The sequence below is a fragment of the Lycorma delicatula genome, chromosome 3, assembly GCF_047948215.1.
Source record: "Lycorma delicatula isolate Av1 chromosome 3, ASM4794821v1, whole genome shotgun sequence".
In the NCBI taxonomy this organism is placed as follows: Eukaryota; Metazoa; Arthropoda; class Insecta; order Hemiptera; family Fulgoridae; genus Lycorma; species Lycorma delicatula.
In genome coordinates, this window is record NC_134457.1 from 46,404,283 (window position 1) to 46,424,513 (window position 20,231).

At 35.5% G+C, this 20,231-nt stretch overlaps 1 protein-coding gene across 5 annotated transcripts in view; it reads left to right on the forward strand.

Moving 5' to 3' along the window:
• The window catches only part of LOC142321563 (uncharacterized), a 63,445-nt gene that overhangs the window by 13,709 nt on the left and 29,505 nt on the right, over positions 1–20,231 (forward strand). For all 5 annotated transcript variants that reach the window (XM_075359746.1, XM_075359748.1, XM_075359745.1 and 2 more), the window contains exon 2: positions 17,411–17,549. In XM_075359746.1, the coding sequence (XP_075215861.1) occupies positions 17,411–17,549 (139 nt within the window). The remainder of the gene's footprint in view (positions 1–17,410; positions 17,550–20,231) is intronic.

Genomic DNA, 20,231 nt, shown 5'->3' on the forward strand with positions numbered 1-20,231 from the left:
TGTAATCAGATTATTCATGCAGCGTGTTTTATTTTGTTTTATTCTTAACACGATTTTTACGTCATTGCAAATTTGAATGCTTATAACTCGATAACGAAGACATTAACAGGAAAACATTGTTTTTCTTGTAAAAGTTTAGATCTGAAATCATGTGTCATATGCCTACCTTCCTATTTAAAAAAATTAAGTTTGGTTCAATGTGGCGGATCCAATATGACAGAAAAAAAATTAAAAACCCACCATAATGCAGATTTTTTTTTTTAACTATAGAACCCCGTTTCTTTCTGCCTCCAAATACCTATTAGATATGCACTATAAAGCTGTTTCCACTCTTAAATATCACTTTTGATTGTCGCCGAATGGCTTCGACGGCACGTGGTACCTTAAAACCTTATCCCCGTAGCCCTGAGAAGGGCACTGAGATTTCTGGAGTGGTAGCCCTGAAAGGGGCCATTTTTGCGTTAGCGGGGAGTTGCGGCTCTATAATTAAAATCAGACTGGGCTTCCCCTCAGCGGCAGTTGGGTCCCCACTACAGCGTGGCAGTTGTGGTCTCCAGAGTCCCGCAGTGACGGGTCGGTCTCGTCGTCGGTCGTCTCGCCGGCGCGGCCGAGGCGGTTCTCCCCGAGCGATCCACGCTGGACCTGCTCCTGCTGCTGAGTCAGCCGGCCAGGGGGATTGAAGACCGGCGAGCTGGAGCGGGAAGGTAGCATCCGCGTCTAGCGGTTCCCTCGGCGGGCCGGCCAGGTCTGCTGCTCCGGCGGGGATGTTGGCATCCGCCGGGAGGTCCCACGATGAGGCGGCCAGGGAACTTCTGTCTTCTTCCATCTTATTCCTTTTGGTCTTCTCCAGGTGATAGTATACGATGAATTGAAAATTCACTACAGTTTAATTGGAGCCTGTGAGTGCCGGGGCCCACCGCTATGGTGGGAGATTGTGTGATGATCCCAACTCCGTAGACGAAGACACCCGCCTTGTGACGTTCCGTTCGCCACACCACCCCGTCCCGATTCTAACCCTGATGGGCTTTAACGGGAGTCGTCTTTCGCCCTCTAATTTTCTTCATCTCATAGTAATAAGCCAGGCCTGTTGGGATGCCACACCGATGTAAATGTCTCGGTAGACATTTACATCAGTGATTTATAACCCAGCTCTTGCCTTCGCTGCAGGCCTCATCCGGACATCTTGAATGTCCTACACCATTGTCCTCTGAACTAGCTCTAACCGCAGTGCAGTCGTCGTTTCGCCGACAGCAAACATTAATAATTATCACCACAAAATTCTGACTAACCGTGGTTCGATGCCAACACGCCTACCTTCGGCCAATCAACTGTCCAGGCGGTCTCTAGCCACCCGGGGTACTACTCTACTTATACCCCTTCAGACATTCTCTTCAGGGCGAGGAAACTGAGGAAGCCAGTCACTTCCTCAGTTCACAGTTGTCCACAGTGGATAACTGAGGATAGTCCATTCTCTGCGAGTCTTCCAGTTGACTCGGAGATCAAGAAAGGAATTTACTCTCAAGTTCCGTAACGGCTATGGTAGTTCAGCCTCGTACAGGGGACAAACTTAAAGGACATGGTCCATAGTGTCATCGTCCCTACAGTCCGGGCACAAGCCCGAATCAGCCAAACTCTTCCTAAATGCACCATCTTCCAAAAGGAATTGAGTTGTGTACCGATTGCGGGAGACCCACTTAACTGCACGCAGCTCCCTAACATCTGGAAAAACACCATACGTGTATCGACTAGTAGAAGAATCGTTCCAGCTAACAACAGAAGACGCTGGGCTCGGAATAAAATACCCCTATAACATTGGAATTATTAACGATGAGCCCAGACGGGCGCAGCGTACAACATTATGGCCTCGCAGATAATTTATAAAGAATACGCATGGTACGATAATTAAACTCCCAATCGGGATGGATGACTATACGGACACCAAAGAAAGCATCTATAGTCTTCCTGACGACAAACTGAAGTTGCTCCCAGAATTGAAGTCTCTCATCAAGGATGATACCCAGATATTTCTGAACGGTGACATACCTAATCGGAAGGCTGTCCATCACGACCCGCGGGTGACGGGTCACGGCTAGACGATCTTTAAGAAACATCATAATGGTTTTCTCCACATTGAAACCCATCTTACGCTAAAGACTCCACAACTTAGTACCTTGCATGCCTGTGTCGCTCTGAGTTCTATCTCAGCAAGCGAGTTGCCCTCGACCAGCAGCAATCCATCGTCGGTATAAGCCAGGATGCGGCAACCACTGGGCATCCGCAACCGCATTAGAGAGTCGAACTCAACGATCCCCCAGGCGAGTGGACCTAAAGCACTGCCCTGTGGACAACCTTTTGACAGGGAATTTTCTACTTCCGAGCCGCTGTCACGAAGGACGACGGTTCTGTTGCTGAAATAGCTCAAGAGAGTCAATCTCATTTTGCTTGCAACCACGCTGCAACTGAAACAAGGCCTCTGCCTTGTTTTATTATTAAGGCTCCGGATGTATCCAAAGTGACGCCGAGTATATATTTGCACTCGCTTGTCGAAGCTAAATCCATTACCTAAGAATAGCGTTCTCTGTGCCCTTGCCAGGGCGGAAACCGTACTGGCCGTCCATCAGCGTATGGTTAGAAGTCAACCTGCTACTGATGCGGAGGTACAAGACCTTCTCGAAAATCTTACCTACTATAGGCAAGAGCGTCAGAGGTCGGTAAGAAGAACTTACAGTGGGGTTCTTGTCGCCACCTTTGAAAAGCTGTTTCAACTCGCCACGTTTCCAATACGCTGGGAAATGTGCAGCAAATAGCATCCTATTAAAATCCCTAGTCAGGGGACCAAGAATTGCTGGCAACGTGCGAACAAGGAGTTCCACTGTGATACAGTCATATCCGGGGGGCTTTATTCCTAGCCGGCTACAAATTACTTGGCGGACCTTCGCCTCAGTAAGACAAATCTCAGAAGACAAAATCTCAGGGCGATTACCTACAACTTCCCTTCGGACTCGTCGATGATAAGGAGTTTCACCAATCTCAGTATCATCTGGAAAACCCGCCGGGTTGGTCTAGTGGTGAACGCGTCTTCCCAAATCAGCTGATTTGGAAGCCGAGAGTTCCAGCGTTTAAGTCCTAGTAAAGCCAGTTATTTTTACACGGATTTGAATACTAGATTGTGGATACCGTTGTTCTTTGGTGGTTGGGTTTTAATTAACCACACATCTCAGGAATGGTCGAACTGAGAATGTACAAGACTATACACTTCATTTACACTCATACATATCATCCTCATTCATCCTCTGAAGAATTATCTAAACGGTAGTTACCGGAGGCTAAACAGGAAAAAGAAAGAAGTATCATCTGGAAGCAGATTGTTAATCAGAAGAGTGAGGAAACGATCTATGTCAATTACAACACCTTCCTGGGTCGAGAGAGCCGATAGAAGAATGTTTTTTTCTTATGACCAAGAACTCCATAAACACCCCATGGGTCCTTATTTCCCTGCTCTTGCACAAAAGAGTGCCAGGAATCATGCTTAGAAGACCTAATCTTTTGAAAATACTCAGTCCTTTTCCGACGATAGTCCGCAAGCAAGGCTGCACGCCGATCAGGATCATCCTCACGCTGTGCGGCTCTCCTGAGCCGGCCCACAGTCTGCTTCATCGCGGTCAAGTCCGGAGTCCACCATCCAGCTACTCTCTCTCGATCCGTACCTCTGGGAATCGACTGATCAGCGGCTTCAACTACCGTAGAAGAAAAATTCTCTGCCAGGACTTCGAATGGGAGTTGGTCCAGTCTTCGACCAAAAACTCGTTTCAGCCCGCCTGCTGAACAGGGACGCACCCCTATAGGCCTTGTATTTGGTAGGCGCAGCCCGCCTACCAAATCAAAAACTATTAGTCGATGATCACTCACGCAATCATCGACTACAGACCAGTTCTGAATTTTACTAGCGATATCCTTACCAGTGGTAACATCAATGCTAGTACCACGGAAGGTCCTCCGCCCTTCGACTGCACCGGCGAAAGTAGACAATTCAACAATTACATTAAAAACATCAATTGATGCTGTGCGATGAAGCCTTCTATCAGTTTGCCGCCATCGTCATCTCACTGTGCCACTGAGGCGATGTGGCGTTCGCATCAACACCTATAAGAATCGGACAATCTGCTATCAGCCTAACAATCCTATGCCCTCTTTTCAAATGCTGTTCAGTGGGATTCCTGTACTGAAAGTACGAACTAACAACAACTAGGACCAGACCAATCACAGCTAGCTTGACAACAACAGTATCCGTATCAGAGGCTTTCTGTATGACGACTGTATTTAAAGACTTCCTGCACAGAACGGCGGATTTGCTGTCGCCAACGAAAAACTTCTTTCAACCTGGAAAATCTGGCAGATCACCATTAACCACGTACGCGTGTTGCAGAATATCGAGGTTCCGTTTTTCGACAAAACTTATTTTCACCTAACTAAACTTGGACTACATGGGCACCTTGAGCATTTAGTTGACCGAACCTAACCATCAAGAGAGTTGAAATACATCTCAACCGCACTCCTTACTATTAACCGAGTGCCTATGACTTTTGCGCAACCTTTTATAGTTCATGCAAGGTGGAGCCTCCTTCTTTTGCGAACAGTCGCTTGTGGCCCTCCTCACCACAATGCGCGCAGACCGACGCATACTTGCAGAATTTGGCCCTGTGGCTGAAACGACAACACTTAAAGCATCGCTGCATGTTAAGGTACTCCTTGACGCGACAGAATGTGAAATCCACGAAGATCCTTCCCTCGGACACAGACTTCTGGTGGAGACCAGCACCTGACTCAAAAACACCGTAATACCGTGAGGTATCACGCCTACCGGTTTTGAAAACTAACCTACACTGGTTCTTGAACGGGGCCTCTTCTAATTCGATGTTATGCTCTCAAATGAGAGACAGGCGTTCTCGTTAGAGAGGCTCCGATCTACGTTATGAACTACGACTCGGGGGCTACGCATTCGCTTGGGATCGACTTTGATCTCAAGTTTTTTGACTGCGGAAGACTCCGTGATCAAGAAAGACTTTCCTTGTTCTCGGCAACAACTTCCTGCCCTTTGCTGGTCTCCTTGATATCCCTTATCTTCAGCTGCTTCCGGTTGTCACGAAGGGCAACCTGGAAGTCTAGCTTTAGTTCTTGGCTCGTGGTCTTTGAGGCCCTCCGTCTTATTCAAAAAGATCACCTACGGCTTCTTGGCCGTCTTGCTGGCTTCCCGCTTAGATTTTAACACATCAGCATAGCGCCTGGGCTGTACTGGGGCCTGAACCACAACTTTAGGAAGTACTTTCGCTTCCTTGGGCTTGGAGGCTAAATTCTCATACTCTTCCACCACAGAAGAAAGGACCTCGCGAATTTTTTCCAACCTGGGAAAGATGGTTTTCTTCGCTTGAGCCAACGCTTTTGTGGAGACAAAAACTTAACCAGGTAGTCCAGATTTTCTTGGACTGCCTTGACCAGCGGAGCAGAACTGCCAGATCTGCGCCCTTCGCTTTCAGAAATGTTCTCTCGGTGGGCCGACCAGACCTGCTGCTCCGGCGGGGATGTTGGCATCCGCCGGCAGGTACCACGTTTAGGCGACCAGGAACCTTCTTCTGTCTTTTTCCAACTTCTTCTTCTTCTTGGTCTTCTTCAGGCGGTGGTCGACGATGAAATGAAAATTCCCTCTGGTGTATGCTCTCTTATTGAAGCCTTTGAGTGGAGGGAGGGCAGCCCCGGTGTGGTCAGATCAATTACGTGCGTGATCAATTACGTGATTGAAGACGCGTGCAAGCGCGTACGTATACTGTACTCCTGCTAACATCTGAGCTGCTAGCGCGTTGCGTCCGCCGATGTTACATTAGGCATATGTGTGTGATAGCAGTATATTTCATTTGGCTTACTAATAAGCAAATAAGATTCCTTCTATAAAAAAAAAATCCTTCTAAAACTGAGCTTATCCAGACTTATGAATACAAGCTGTTGTAGTTCCCACTTTTTTAAATGGAGATTTTGACGCTATTTCCAGCTATAAGCCTGTAACTCTTTCTATATCAAAAGTTACTGAAAGGATAATAAAAAACGAAATAATTAATTTAAAAAATATTTTTATTTATAGTCGCATCAAAAAAGTCATTAGCGATTCGTTAAGATCTGTGTGAATGTACCGGGAAACGTATAGTCTTAAACAGACTCAGACCGACCAGTCCTGAGTCGTGCTGTTAATTGAAACCCAACCACTAAAGAACGCCGGTATCCACGATCTAGTATCGCATCCATATAAAAACTCTAAGGTTCAAGGACCTTAGAACTCTCGACTTGAAATCAGCTGATTTGCAACGAGTTTACCAGTAGACCACCCGGTGGGTTAAATTTGATTTTATCTCAAAGTAATCTTTAGTAAAAATCAATTTAGTTTTTCTAATGGATTTGATACTAAAAGGCAATTATAAGGTTGCTTATATCTATTAGTATGGGAATAAATAAAATTGGGAAAGTTGCAGCTCTCTGTCTAGGTCTGCAAAAGGTTTTTGACTTGAGTTAACATAAATAATTTAAAATGGAAGAAATGGAGATAAAATAATTGTATATGATTAGTTTCAATTCTACTAAATTCTAGAATTCGATGGTTAGAATTAGTGGAAAAGTTTTAAGTGTAAGAACATTTAAAAGTATTTTTATGTTCTTAAAAGATCTGTTAAGCGTAGAGCATCACAGGAATCGGTATTAAGCCCGGTATTATTTATAAATTATATATGTAATGGAAATGTTTTTGGTAAGTTAGTTTCATTTGTGAATGACAAAGCTCTTTGTTACAACACAAAAAGCCATGAGTTGATACAAAAATACATTGAATCCGATTCGATGCAGATAAGCTGGTGGCTTACTGAAAATAGAATTATATCAACTGTATCAAAAACTAATGGAATTTCAACCTACGGTTCAACAAAAAGTGATGTTTGTGGTTGAAGAGGATGTAATTTAGGGGTGTCGTAGAGTTTGATCCCTGAGTGCCCTAATCCCTTGAGCTTCTGAAATTGTGAAGAATTAAATTGATATCGTAAACCAGTATCAAAATGTGTCTTATCTACGTGAAGAAGTTAAACCCGTAATGATACTGAAGAGGTCATACTACATACTTTACACGCTCTCTAGCCTCTTTATTAAAAACAAATTCTTAAATTTAGGACATAATTTAAAAAAAAGAAAGATTTTTTACGTACATGGTGGGACAGAAAAATTAACGATTTTTAGGATAATAGGACAGTAATTTTAAAGAGCTGGTTTTATTCGTGTGCTAGACTTAAAGCTACACGTGTACAATTATTGTTAAAAAACCAACCGTTTGATTTATACTAGCATTAAGTGCGGAAAATAACATCTAGCAATTGTCATCTATTTTGGTCCACACACTACTGGGTATTGTTGCCGAAACTTTTCATTACATTTCGTGGCATGCATCCCGGTTTGGCGGCCATCTTGCGTTGTATCGCTTTTAGTTCAGGCAGTGAGCGTGGTTTTCGGGCGTACAATTTGGATTTTAATTAAACCCGTTAAAAGAAATTGCATCCGAAAGTTAGGATGAACGGGATGATCCTACGTCTTCACGTAGGGAAATTAAACACTCCGGAAACAACCTCCTTAACCCTCATCGAAACCCTAGCTCGAGGTTAGCCGTTGCATCCTGCTGGAACCACACTTAGTTCGGCTCGGTTTACGCACCTTTTGTGATGTTCGCAGCGTCAGAGTGTGTAGTTATGCATTCATCAAAACTATCTGACCACAATCTTCAAAGAAATAAGCTGAACATTCCCAAACTTCATCAGCACACCACAGTGTGACCTGTTACGTATGAAGTGAACGCACATCTAGCGTTTTTGGATTTGTATCGGCTCAATCCCGGAAGTTCTGTTTATTAATTCAACAAGGGAAGATCTACCCGGCAAGTGGAAGAAATAGGTTCATCGCTTGTGATGATTAGTGTGTTTTCCGTCATAATTTTCAACATCATCTAAATCTCAGCGGTGTTACCGATCACGGGAATCAATTCTTGAACAAACCGTCGATAGTAGGAGTGGAAATTGAAGTCAGATTCCAGTATTTTTCTGACGTGACAATGTTCGTAGCAGATGAATGTTGATGGGCCGAACGCTAACTTTAATAGTTTGCCTTTCCTGTTCAATATTGTGCGGTGTTTGTACGGATCTCGGCCTTCCGATGGTTTCCATTTTGATGCTGATGGCTGCTTTCTGAAATTTTCCACCTGCAACATGATCGTGTTACGAGAAGGCGCAGTACCGTGGCGGCCGACATCGAAATTTTGATTTTTGAAAAACGTTTTCCACAACGGCGTGGAACATAGAATTCTATTGGTCCATCGTGATTGAACGACTGCTAATGAGTATTGGAGTCTCCACTAGCCCACCACGATCACCCCAATCGTGGAGATCTCACGATTCTCCCCATGCGTGCAATAAGGAATTAAAATTCGTCAGGTTTTTCTGCTTCACTTATATATTAGTTTTTTAATAATTTACTGTTTATGGTTGTATTTCCCTGTGGCCTACCTTTTTCAGTTTATTTTAAAAAACGTCCATATTCAGGTTTTAACCTTTGTAGTATTTGCTGTACAGATATTACAGATTTTGAATGATGTCTCCTCAATTTAATCTGACAGGTATATTTTTTTACCTTTATTTTATTATACTACTTTTTTATTGTAAAAGCTTTGCATGTTTTTTTTCTTTTTAATATCATATTTTATCTGCAATTATATATATTTAAAAAATTTATTAGAATAAGTATTTCATTTTTTTGTTTGTAGTATGAATTGTTAAATTTAACATCATTCTTTATTTGTAATCATTTTATTTTTGTAATGCCTTATAAAATAGTCATGTAAAAAAAATAATGCACTTACATTTACTTGTGGTATTAGTGCAGAGAAATTCCATAATATATTGGTTAATTATGTTAATTATTATCCATGCTTTTACAATCATTTTATCTTCTAATTATTGAAAATACTTGATCATATAATTATTTACTCGGTTTAAAAACATTACAAATTAAGTTGTCTTTAATTTATAGCAATTAAAAATTTTGTTGTTTCTTATAATACATTTCATCATAGACAATTATAATTTTTCAATTTATTGTTTTTGTTTACATAACGTCTACAGTTTTATTTTTATATTACAGATGATAAAAATGACTTGTTTTATTTTTATTTATGTATTTTTTTTTTTACCAGCTGTTATTTATTTTTATTTTGTTTGTAACTAAATAAACTTAAGAAAAGGAGGAGGCTTTCAGTTTGACTGGAATGTGCTTATTATTTTTTAATATCTCTTCTGAGAGATACGAGTATTATAATACCTCTGAAGTTGTACCTTACAGTGGTTACAGAGACTAAACAGAAAAATAAAGAATGTCTCTTCTAGCCTTACTCTTCACCAAATGGAATAAATTTGAAAACTGATTGATTACATCATAAAGGAAATCTGGTTTTATGTAGATAAATTAAAAATATTGTAAATAAAAAATTATATTTTATACATAGAAAATCTTAACATAATTTATAAGCTTTTTTTGTCATCATTCTTAATATGGATTAATATAACATAATGCTATTCAAAATATTTTTCAGTGAAAATGTTAGAAAATTAGGTAGAAAATTTTGGGTATAAATATATGTATACTATTATGGATTCCACAGATCCTTAGCTTATGATCTATAAAATATTCAGATTCCTCGCCTTTGTGTTTTTGTCAATGATGTTTTTTTTTCATTTGGGCAGCATTTTTATAGCCCGTCACATTTTAAATATTTACTAAAAAATGCAAACTAAAATTAATTATTTTAATTCTTTAAAGAACACTTAAATCATATCACTATAAAAACTGTTCATGACTTCTGTAATAAATTTAGTTGTAAATTTTTCAACTATGCATGAATTGAATTAATAAAGCTTAGGATTATTTTAAATGTGTTTTATGACTACTGATAATAAAATACCGATATAAAATAATAATTATCTTACAGTTAGTTAATTATTGCAATTATGAATGTATTAATCTCTAAAGGTATTTATACATTTTTTGTGTATACAATTTTTATATTTATTTGATGAGCGATGTCAGCTTTATGTATAATTTGCAAATAATGAAATAAATAAATGAAGGAACTGTCATTAATTGTAGTTCTTTAAAATATTGCTTACAGTTTTAATATTTTTTTATTCTAAGTTGTTTATTATGAGGGCTAGTCAAAACTTTTCTACACTTTTCGTTCTACAATTTATTTACACAAAGGTAGAGGTTCAACATGTACAACATTTTTCTACATAGTCACCTCTCTTGTCAATGCACATGGTCCAGTGGTCCACAAGCTTGCGTATTTACTTCCAAGAAGAAGGTTTTTGGTTGTATGTGAAACCAGTTTTGCATTGCTTCCTGTGAAAAATTTTTGAAAATCAGTCCATGGAAAATTGACGACCTCACAAAGCATCCTTGATTGACCCAAACAGATGAAAGTCTATGGGAACAAGATCTGGGCTGCAGGGAAGGGTGTTGCAAAATTCAACTTGGTGATTCGAAGCGAGCGGGTATTGTCTTGCTGCAATAACACTTTCTTTGGCAGTAGACTTTATGAAAGCTGAGCTCATCGTTTATGATTTGATGGTCAGAGCCATGACTGTTGTTCAAAGAAGACACTATTTATGGTAACTTGCCTATTCACTAGAACCATATCTTGAGTTTGTTAAATCTTGTCGTCTGTGGTGGAGTTTGACAGGCATCCTACTTCCTCTTTGTATATCACACTCATCCTGCCAATTTTAAACTTCTCAATACACAAAAAAACCTCTTACATGATAAAGCATTATTCCAATATTGTAATGAATTTCCAGTAAGTCTACAATTAATTTCAGTCCCTTTCACACCCTTTGACTAGAGAAATTGGATCACTGTTTGTTAATAGTACAAACTGGTTGCGGAGTGGATATGTTAACACTGTAATAGTAGGAAAGCAAATGACATGATCGGGATCAAATTTAGCGCATTTGACCGCGGTCATTCAAACTCCAAGCATGCATGCGTAGAAGGTAGTATGACCTTCAGCATATTGAAATATGCTGAAGTACAAAAGGTGTGAATGCACTTAAAAATTGAGTTGTTATTTTTCTGTTCATCCAGGACATGAGGATTGTTCTTGTAACCAGATTTTTTCATTACTGTGTGTAAATAAAATCTGTAGGTGTAAGATGTAGGGTATCTTGGTGGCCAGTTGTGCTTTTGAGATGAGCATAACCTCAAACTTTATACAATAAATTTGGCAAAATGTAGGCAGTGGGTGCCACTACTCCATTTTGATAGAAGTATAATTCAGTAATTTCTTCCTCAATTAGTTTAGTCTCTAAAAGCTCTGCAATCAAAATATCACAATATCCTTTCACTTCTCTGAAAGGATAAACTTTTTTCCAGTAGGTGCTTCTTTGACAGATCCAGTTTTCCGCATCAGTCAAGTTCCACAAAGCATTGCTATTTGGAACATCGATGTTGGAAAACTCATTGATGAAACGTTTCTTTCATGTGTACGCACTAACATAACAAAATACATTTTCAACTAAAAAAAATGTGGAGACCCATATGTATACCTAATTTAAATCTAGTGGTGTTAACATATTTGTCTATATCATTAGGGTTAATTAACAACATTTCTGCAACAAAATTATAACAAGTTGTTTTATTAATGAAAGAAAAAGTATTGATTTTTAAAAAATTGAAAAATGAAATATCAGGTAAATAGTCAGCAGATAAATACTCTGTAAGAACATAGATTATTTCAGACATTAAGAAAAATGGTAACACCATTATGAATTTTGTGTTGCAACCTGAAAAAGAACAAAGTTTTTCCAGGAGACAATGAATAAAATATAAAACAAAGAAATAGATCGGGCTCTTTTTGATGTTTGTTTATAAGTGATACCTTAGTTAGCTCTGTGAGTCCCTTATCTCGTGGGATAGCTTCAAAATTATTAAATTGAATAATGAAATTTAGCTACTTGAAGTAAAAGGAAAGAATTATTAGCAAATGTCCCATGAACAAATGAATTTATTTAACAATTTTATGATTTTTAAAAAAAATTATGATGAATATTTTGTTTATTATGATGATGAAGTGAGTCTTAAATGGAAAGCTCTTCTTAATAAAACTTTAGTTTCCCGCAAAGAAGAATCAACTCCAGGCTGCAAAATTTGAAGATTGTGTGACATTGTTGATTGATGGCATTGCAACTGGAGGTAAACGATTAAATCTTATGCTGATTGGCAAATCAAAAAGACAGCATCATGCTTTTAGTGTCAAAAATCTTTCAGTTATACACATAAACTAAAAGAAAGCATGGATGATTTACAATATTTTGTCAGTCTGATATGATAGTTATTTTATACTGGCAGTTAAAAATACCAGCAGATTACAGGTAAAAATGGGAATGTTCTTTTGATATTAGATAATGCACATATTCATGCTTCAGCAGGCTACTTAAAAAGAGAAAACGGAAAATCCAAAGTTCTGTACCTACCTCAAAATTTCTGAACAATACACTTTTACTGCAAAGTACGAGTTATGTTAATAATGAAGATATAAGTCATGATTAAGGCAATCAATGACATTAATTTGAATGACTGCTGTTATATGGTGGTCGATGCATGGAATTCTTTCAAATGCATTACATTGGCAAAAACAGAGTATTCCATTTTAATTTAACAAATTTTGAAAAATTTTATTGCATCACTATTTTTGATTTTGATGATATTTTGTATAACTACTGACCTTGTAGTGGCCAAAAAATATTTTATATTTATAAAAAATCTTTTTCGTAATAGACTAGTTTCTAACATGCCAACAGGTATAAAAAATGCCATTTTTGTCACTTTTTCCTTGAGCTGTAGCATTCTTATCTTACATCATACAGAAGTCAAAACAGGCTTTCTTAAAAGAGGAAAATGGGCTTCATCTAAGTCTAGTCAAATTTCATTTTGTTACATAACCAAATCGTGTTATGTTTACTGAAATTACTTTTACAAATTGTTGTTATTTCATATTTATGGCCCAAAATAAATAATGAACGGTGTAAAGTAACAGGCTTCTTTTATTTACCTTTTAACTCTGAGGTCCTTGCAGTACTTCTAAAAAAAATTTGATTGTTACTGAGTGTCCTTCATTAAAAAAAAAAAATGGCCATCTAATCGTAAGATTTTGAAAATTTCTAATTTTTGGGGCCCAAAAACCACAAGCAGGACAGTTAGCATCAATCTGAAATTTTTACAACAGTAAGTACTTTTTATGTCACTTAAAACCATATAAGATTTATTTTGTTACTCAAAGGCCTTGACAAGTAATGAAGCCAACAAAACCGCTAAAAACAATGTTCCAGTTTAAGTAACAAACTGAATTTTGAGTACATTTTGATGATGTTCCATCTTTACTCTTTCCAAATAGCTTTTTTTCATCTTCTGTACGATGTAAAATATAAATGCTGCAGCTCATGGATAAAAGTGATGAAAATGGTGTTTTTTACCTGTTGGCGAGTTAGAAACTTACTCAAGAAAAAAATACTTTTTAACCACTATAAGGTGGGTAGTTATCACATACCAAATATCATCAAAATCAAAAATAGTGTTGCACTGATCATTTGTTGAATTAAAATGGAATACCACGCATTGTCATTGGTTAATTTTCCTATACTGCTTAGATAGTTACGAAAGTAATCTGTGAGGCCAATGAATGTTAAGAGTAATCTGCAGTATTTAAGAGTGAATGCGTGCTGTCAGTGGTTTATTTTTCGATTCTAATTAGAGTTACGAAAGTAATCTGTGAGGGCGATGAACGATAAGAGTAATCTGTGGTATTGAAGAGTGAATGCGTGTTGTCATTGGTTTTGTTTTTATCAGCTTTCCTGTTCTGTTTAGATAGTTACAGAAGTAATCTGTGAGGGTGGTGATCTTTAAGAATAATCTCTGGTCTTGAAGCGTGAGTGTGTTGTCATTCGTTTTGTTTTTAATGTATTCCTATACTGATTAGATAGTTACGGAAGTAATCTGTGAGGGCACTGAATGTTAAGAGTAGTCTGCGGTATTAATGAGTGAATTTGTGTGGTCATTGGTTTATTTTCCAGTTCTGTTTAGATAGTTACGGAAGTAATCTTTGAGAGCGATGAGGATTATCACATTTTAATTCAACAAATTTTGAAAAATTTTATTCTGTCACTATTTTTGATTTTTATATTTTGTATGTGATAACTACTCGCCTTGTAGTTGCCAAATGATATTTTTTTATATTTGTAAAAAATCTTTTTTGTAAGAGACTATTTTCTTACTTGCCAACAGATAAAAACAGCCGATTTGGTCACTTTTTCATTGAGCTGTAGCATTCATATCTTATGTCCTACAGAAATCAAAATGAGCTTTCTAAAAAGAAGAAAAATAGAACTGCATGTATGTGTATTTTATTTTGTTACATAACCAAATCGTGTAATGTTTACTGAAATTACGTTTATAAATTGTTGTTTTTTCATATTTATGAACAGCTTAAAGTAACAGGCCTCTTTTTTTTACCTTTTAATTCTGAGGTTCTTGCAGTACTTCTAAAAAAAAATGGACTGTTACTGAGTCTTTCATTAAAAAAAATTGCCGCAGTTTCTTAAGATTTTAAAAATGTCTCATGTTTGGAGTCCAAAAACCACATGTGGGACAGTTGGCAAAAATCTGAAATTTTTACAGCAGTAAGTACATATTTGCTTTAAACCCATATAATATTTGTTTTGTTTCTTAAAGGTGTTGATGGGTAATGAAGCTATCAAAACCGCTAAGAACGCCATTCCTTCTAACTGTGAACAATGTATCCATACTTCACAGCATGTATTTTTTTTAGATAACAATGTAGCCCTACGATACAAAACATTTTGATATATCTATTATGAGATAGCATATATTCCATATAATTTGTCATTTAATGTACGACTCATTCACATAATCTCATGTTTAAACATGAAGGTGAATAGATATGCATGGACATGAAAGTTTTTGTCATCTTTAGTTTGTTAACAAAAAGTCCAAGATTTATTCATAACTTCCATTAGCAGCAATAAAATAAGGAAAAATGAATTAAACACTTGTAAACATACTTAAATTGTTTACCATTTTATAATCATTATTTATCATTCAGTAATTGAATAATTATTAATTATCATTTTATTCATTCTAATGAGTTTAGTTGTAATTTTTATAATGTGAAAAAAATACATAACATCATTATTTATAGATACATTGTGATTGTTAGAAGGAACAGTGTTTTTAGCTGCTTTGTTGGCTTCATTACTTGTCAACCTTTTTAAGTAACAAAATAAATTTTATATGGTTTTAAAGTACAAAAAAAATACTGCTGTAAAAATGTCAGATTTTTGTCAGCTGTCTCACTTGCTTTGTGGGCCCCAAAAATTAGAAACTTTCATAATCTTACGATTTGGCGGCCATATATTTTTTTTATAAAGGACTCTTGGTAACAGTCCAATTTTTTTTTCTTAGTACTACTAGTACCTAAGAGTTAAAAGGTGATAAACAGGCCTCTTACTCTAAGCCATTCATTATTCATTTTGGTTCCAAAATTTGAAAAAACAACAATATGTAAACATAACATCAGTAAACATTACAAGATTTGGTTATTTAACAAACTGAATTTTGAGTACCCTATGATGAAGTTCCATCTTTACTCTTTCCAAAAAGCATTTTTTGACCCCCTGTAAAATGCTGCAGCTCATGGAAAAAGTGACTTAAATGACTTTTTTACCTGTTGGCGGGTTAGAAAATAGTCTATTACTCAAGAGAAATATTTTTCAGCCACTACAAGTTGGATTAAAATGCATCATAAAAATGTTTTGATGCAGTGAATCAAAATCAAAAATAGTGATGTACTGATTATTTGTTGAATTAAAATGGAATGCCGCAAATGTGGAATAAGATTTTCGAATAGTAACAATTAAAAAGTAATAAATTGTAATTTCTTTTAGATAATTTTTATAATTTCCAATCTTTTATTAGTATGTTTCTACCCAATGGAATTTTTGTGTTGTATTAGTGTACCTGTTGTTGATTACATTGTACATGTAGTGAGTATTTTTTATTTTTAGTGAACTACATTTATTTTTTTATATTTATATATTTTTAATAAGTATAATACCCACTAGACATCACAATGATATGATTAATTTATTCAGTACATGTGATAAACATTTTTTAATTTTACAATTACTTGGATTCGGCCTTGCAAAGATCAGTCCAGTTGATTCAGCATTCAGTACTGTTAATTGTATTTTATTATTGATCAAGATTCAATTTCTTTTGTGTAGTTACACATTTACATTTGAGACACCATTAAATTAACTGTTAAACCTAATAGGTAATATAGGCCTTACATGATAGCTATATTTTTTTTTTTAGTAACTATTCTTAAGAAATCTTTATAGAAAAAATGTTTATTTCTAGATTAACATATGTATTTAATTTAAGTGTAGAAATACTACCTAATGTTTTTTTCTCTCTTTTAAGATCTCAAACCTGTAGTCTCTATCTAAAACTGTAGTTAAAGATTTTAACAGTTTCTATTTAATGTTTATTTATTCCCTTAACACTCATACACCCAGTTTCACAGATTATTTTTAATATGATAAGTTTGAAATGATTAAAAAATGTCAAAACTTTGCTAAGGGTTATGCGCAAGACTATTGCAGCTATGGCATATAATTTTAATGTAGAATAAATAATTAATAAAAAAAAATATTTTTGTTTTTAAACCTTTTCACTTGATATGATTCGATTAAAGAACACTAAACCACATTCATACTAAATATGATATTAACTAAATGATTTTAAGTTTCTTGAATTCATCATCAGTTTTTAAAAAAATAATACTATAGTAAAACATGTGAAAAAACTTCTCTTATTGTCAAGAATTGGATCATGGAGTGAACACTTATATCTGCTGGTAATGATTTTACTTCGGGCAGAACGATTATGCATAGGATTTATTTTTAAATTGATGTGTTTGTCTTGGTACAATTAAATGAAAGTATCTTATTGGTTAAATTTTAAGTCACGATGAAATCAATAATAATTATCGGAAGAAATTTTTACGTATGAACAGGTTTACTACTTGAATATAATTTTTCAAAAATTGATTAGGAATTCAAATATTTTGTGCAATTTCTTAACGAATTTTATACTGGTGTATATGTTTTTTATTGTACCATATTTCTGATTATTTTATGCTAAAATTAATTCACTTTTTTACTAATAATTTAAATTTATAATTTACATTTTACTTTAATAATTTCAGCCAAGTTTATGTACTACTGTGTTAACTAATTTACAAAGAGGAAATACTGAAACTCAGACTTTGAAACAAGATTTTTCTCAGTTTACTTGGCATCAGAAAGCTGGTCGTGGGGATGTAACATCTCATGATATTCCACCAGGTGTGTAATAAGTATATCTTATTTTTTAGCTTATTTTTTTTTGTCAATTCTATAATGAAAGCTAAATGTAATTTTGGAAGTTATAGCTCTGGGTATGATTACGGACTACTTCTTTGTGTGGTTTATTGCATAAACATATTTAGCCCAAAAATATTTTGTTCAGAAAAGGAAAGTTAACTTTTTTAGCATATAAGGTAAGAAAAGCTGTAAATTAAAACTAGTCCCAAATTGCCATTTCTGATTATTACCACCCGTGTTGTGATTGAAACACAATTATCATTGTTAGCTCTTTTGTTACCAATCTTTTCTGTTGTCAGTTGAACACTGATGTGCTTCAGGTTGTTACATTTTGTCTTGTAGATGTATTTTTACAAAATGCCTTATTCTGTATAGAAAGAGGTTGTTAAGAGTTGATGCTCATATGTGTTTAGGATGTTCTGAGTGATGCCAGCAAGGAGTTACAAAGATTTTCTTAAAAAAACAGGATCAGTTGGAAATACAAAGTGAATTATCTATCTTCTGTTAGGACTCCAGAAGCTACAGCTGATATTCAAGAAAGTATTTTGGCCATCAAAAAAATCAATGCAAAAATTTTCATAACAGGTGGTAAAAGTACACGTCATATAATAATTTAAGGAAGCAGAAAAACTGATACGTGCTTCTGGGTTCTCAATAAAATTGCTTAGTGAATTAGATCCGATAGTATATCTTATGATTGATTAAGCATGGTTGTATTTTTCTGGGCAAGTCAATTCACAAAAACTACAGGTATTGGGTCTGCAAATTGAGAACCCTCCTAATCGTTTAAAATTCTCTTCATGATGGAAAAATTATTGTATGACGTGTGTGTATCTGGCAATCATATCATGGGTTCAATAATTTTTAATATAACTGACGATAGAGAAATGTACCTCAAAATTTTTCAAAGAATTTTACTTTCAATTAATTGATGGTGAACTGTGTTACTGCTTCTTTCAGTAAGATGGTGCAACATGGCACAGTCCTTTTTGACTAATGTTCATATAGCTTTTACAGAAAAATGAACAGTTAACAAAGTTCTGTGGCCTCCATGTTCCCAAAAATTTGTCTATCTGTGAACTACTTGAAGAATAAAGTTTATATAACAAATCTCTACACTTTGAAATAACTGAAGGTGAGTATTCAATGCTGTTGATGCCATTGTTTGAGACATTTTGGAATGGTGTCTTTCAGCATTAGTACTCGAGAAAAAAAATGTATTGCTGAGGAGGGTGCTCACTTCCTACAAATTACAAAATTTGTAGGAAGTGAGTGTTAATATAAAAATAAATACATAAACTTTCACAAATAAATATAAGTATTTTTGTTTTTTCTCTTTTAATTTTTTTAGTTTATTCATAAAATCATGTGATTGACTGTGTGGATAGGTTAAAGTTGCTTATCCTGTAATGCAGAAGTTATTCTACATATATTCCTTCCTTTAACTTATATGAGGTTTTCCGAAAACTAACTTATTCTTGAAACAATGCAAGTGAATGAGTTATTGATGCTGTGTTAGTGCATTGACATAACAATGCACAGTGCAAGAAAAATACATGTTGTTGAGGGCCAGTAAATAACTACTGTTTAAAATGTGAGAATGCATCTGATGAAAAGTACTTTCAGTAATAGGACTCCTGTTGACAAAAAAGCTTTAAAGTAATTAAAATCCATTATCATTTTGTAAAGTTTGTAGGTAGAGTTTGAGTGAGGGTGGTGTGAGACAGTGGTGTAACATACGTAGAAGTAGACTGATATTCATGATGAAAAGAGAAGTGACTGAGCAAATCTGAATGATAAATCTATTAAAAAAATTGATGATGTGATTCAAGATATCTATTGATTTACAATTTCATAGCATTGTGATTCGTTTACTCAGATAATTTAGTCGTTTTCCATGAGTGAATACAATAGGCTCTTGTTAAGTTTTGCTCATAGTAGTTTCTTAAATTTTATTCACGACACAAGTCACATTGGATGGGATCAGTCTTAGGACATTCTTGAGTTTTACATTTGATAAATTATAACCATACTTACATTCTCTTTTCTAAAAAAATTACCATCATATCTTTACAGTAAAGATTAATGCATGCCTGCTTATAAGAAGTTTGATAATTATAATGTTTATAAATTATGGATCTTTTACACAACTTTTTAATCGTTAAACATGAAATTTAGCAAATACTTCTACCTTGAGTTGATCTATTTTCAGTATGACACTACCACACCCCCAAATTTCCAGGGGTTCCCTTAAGAGAACACTCAAAAATTTTAATTGGAAGGGTAGGTTGACACATCTTTTAAAATGCATTGAAAAACAAAAATTAAAAAAACATAAAAACTAGAAGCTAAAATTGCAGCCATTTAATGTTTTATACAGCTAGTTTTAAAAGTTGTCTACAATACTTATTAAATTATTGTACAATAGTGAAACACTACAAAAATAAAATTAAGTTAATGACCTAGCTTGAAGCAATTTATTTTTCAATTTGAAACCACTTGCTTGGAGATTACTGTAGGCCACATCTGAAACTAGAAGTGAAAAATATTAAATAACGCCATTTAAATTGTTACACCTCAAAGTTTTTTCCACCAAATCTTTGTTTCTCTATGCACTTTAAGGATGGTATATCTCAAACTTATCCTTTCCATTAAAATTTTTTT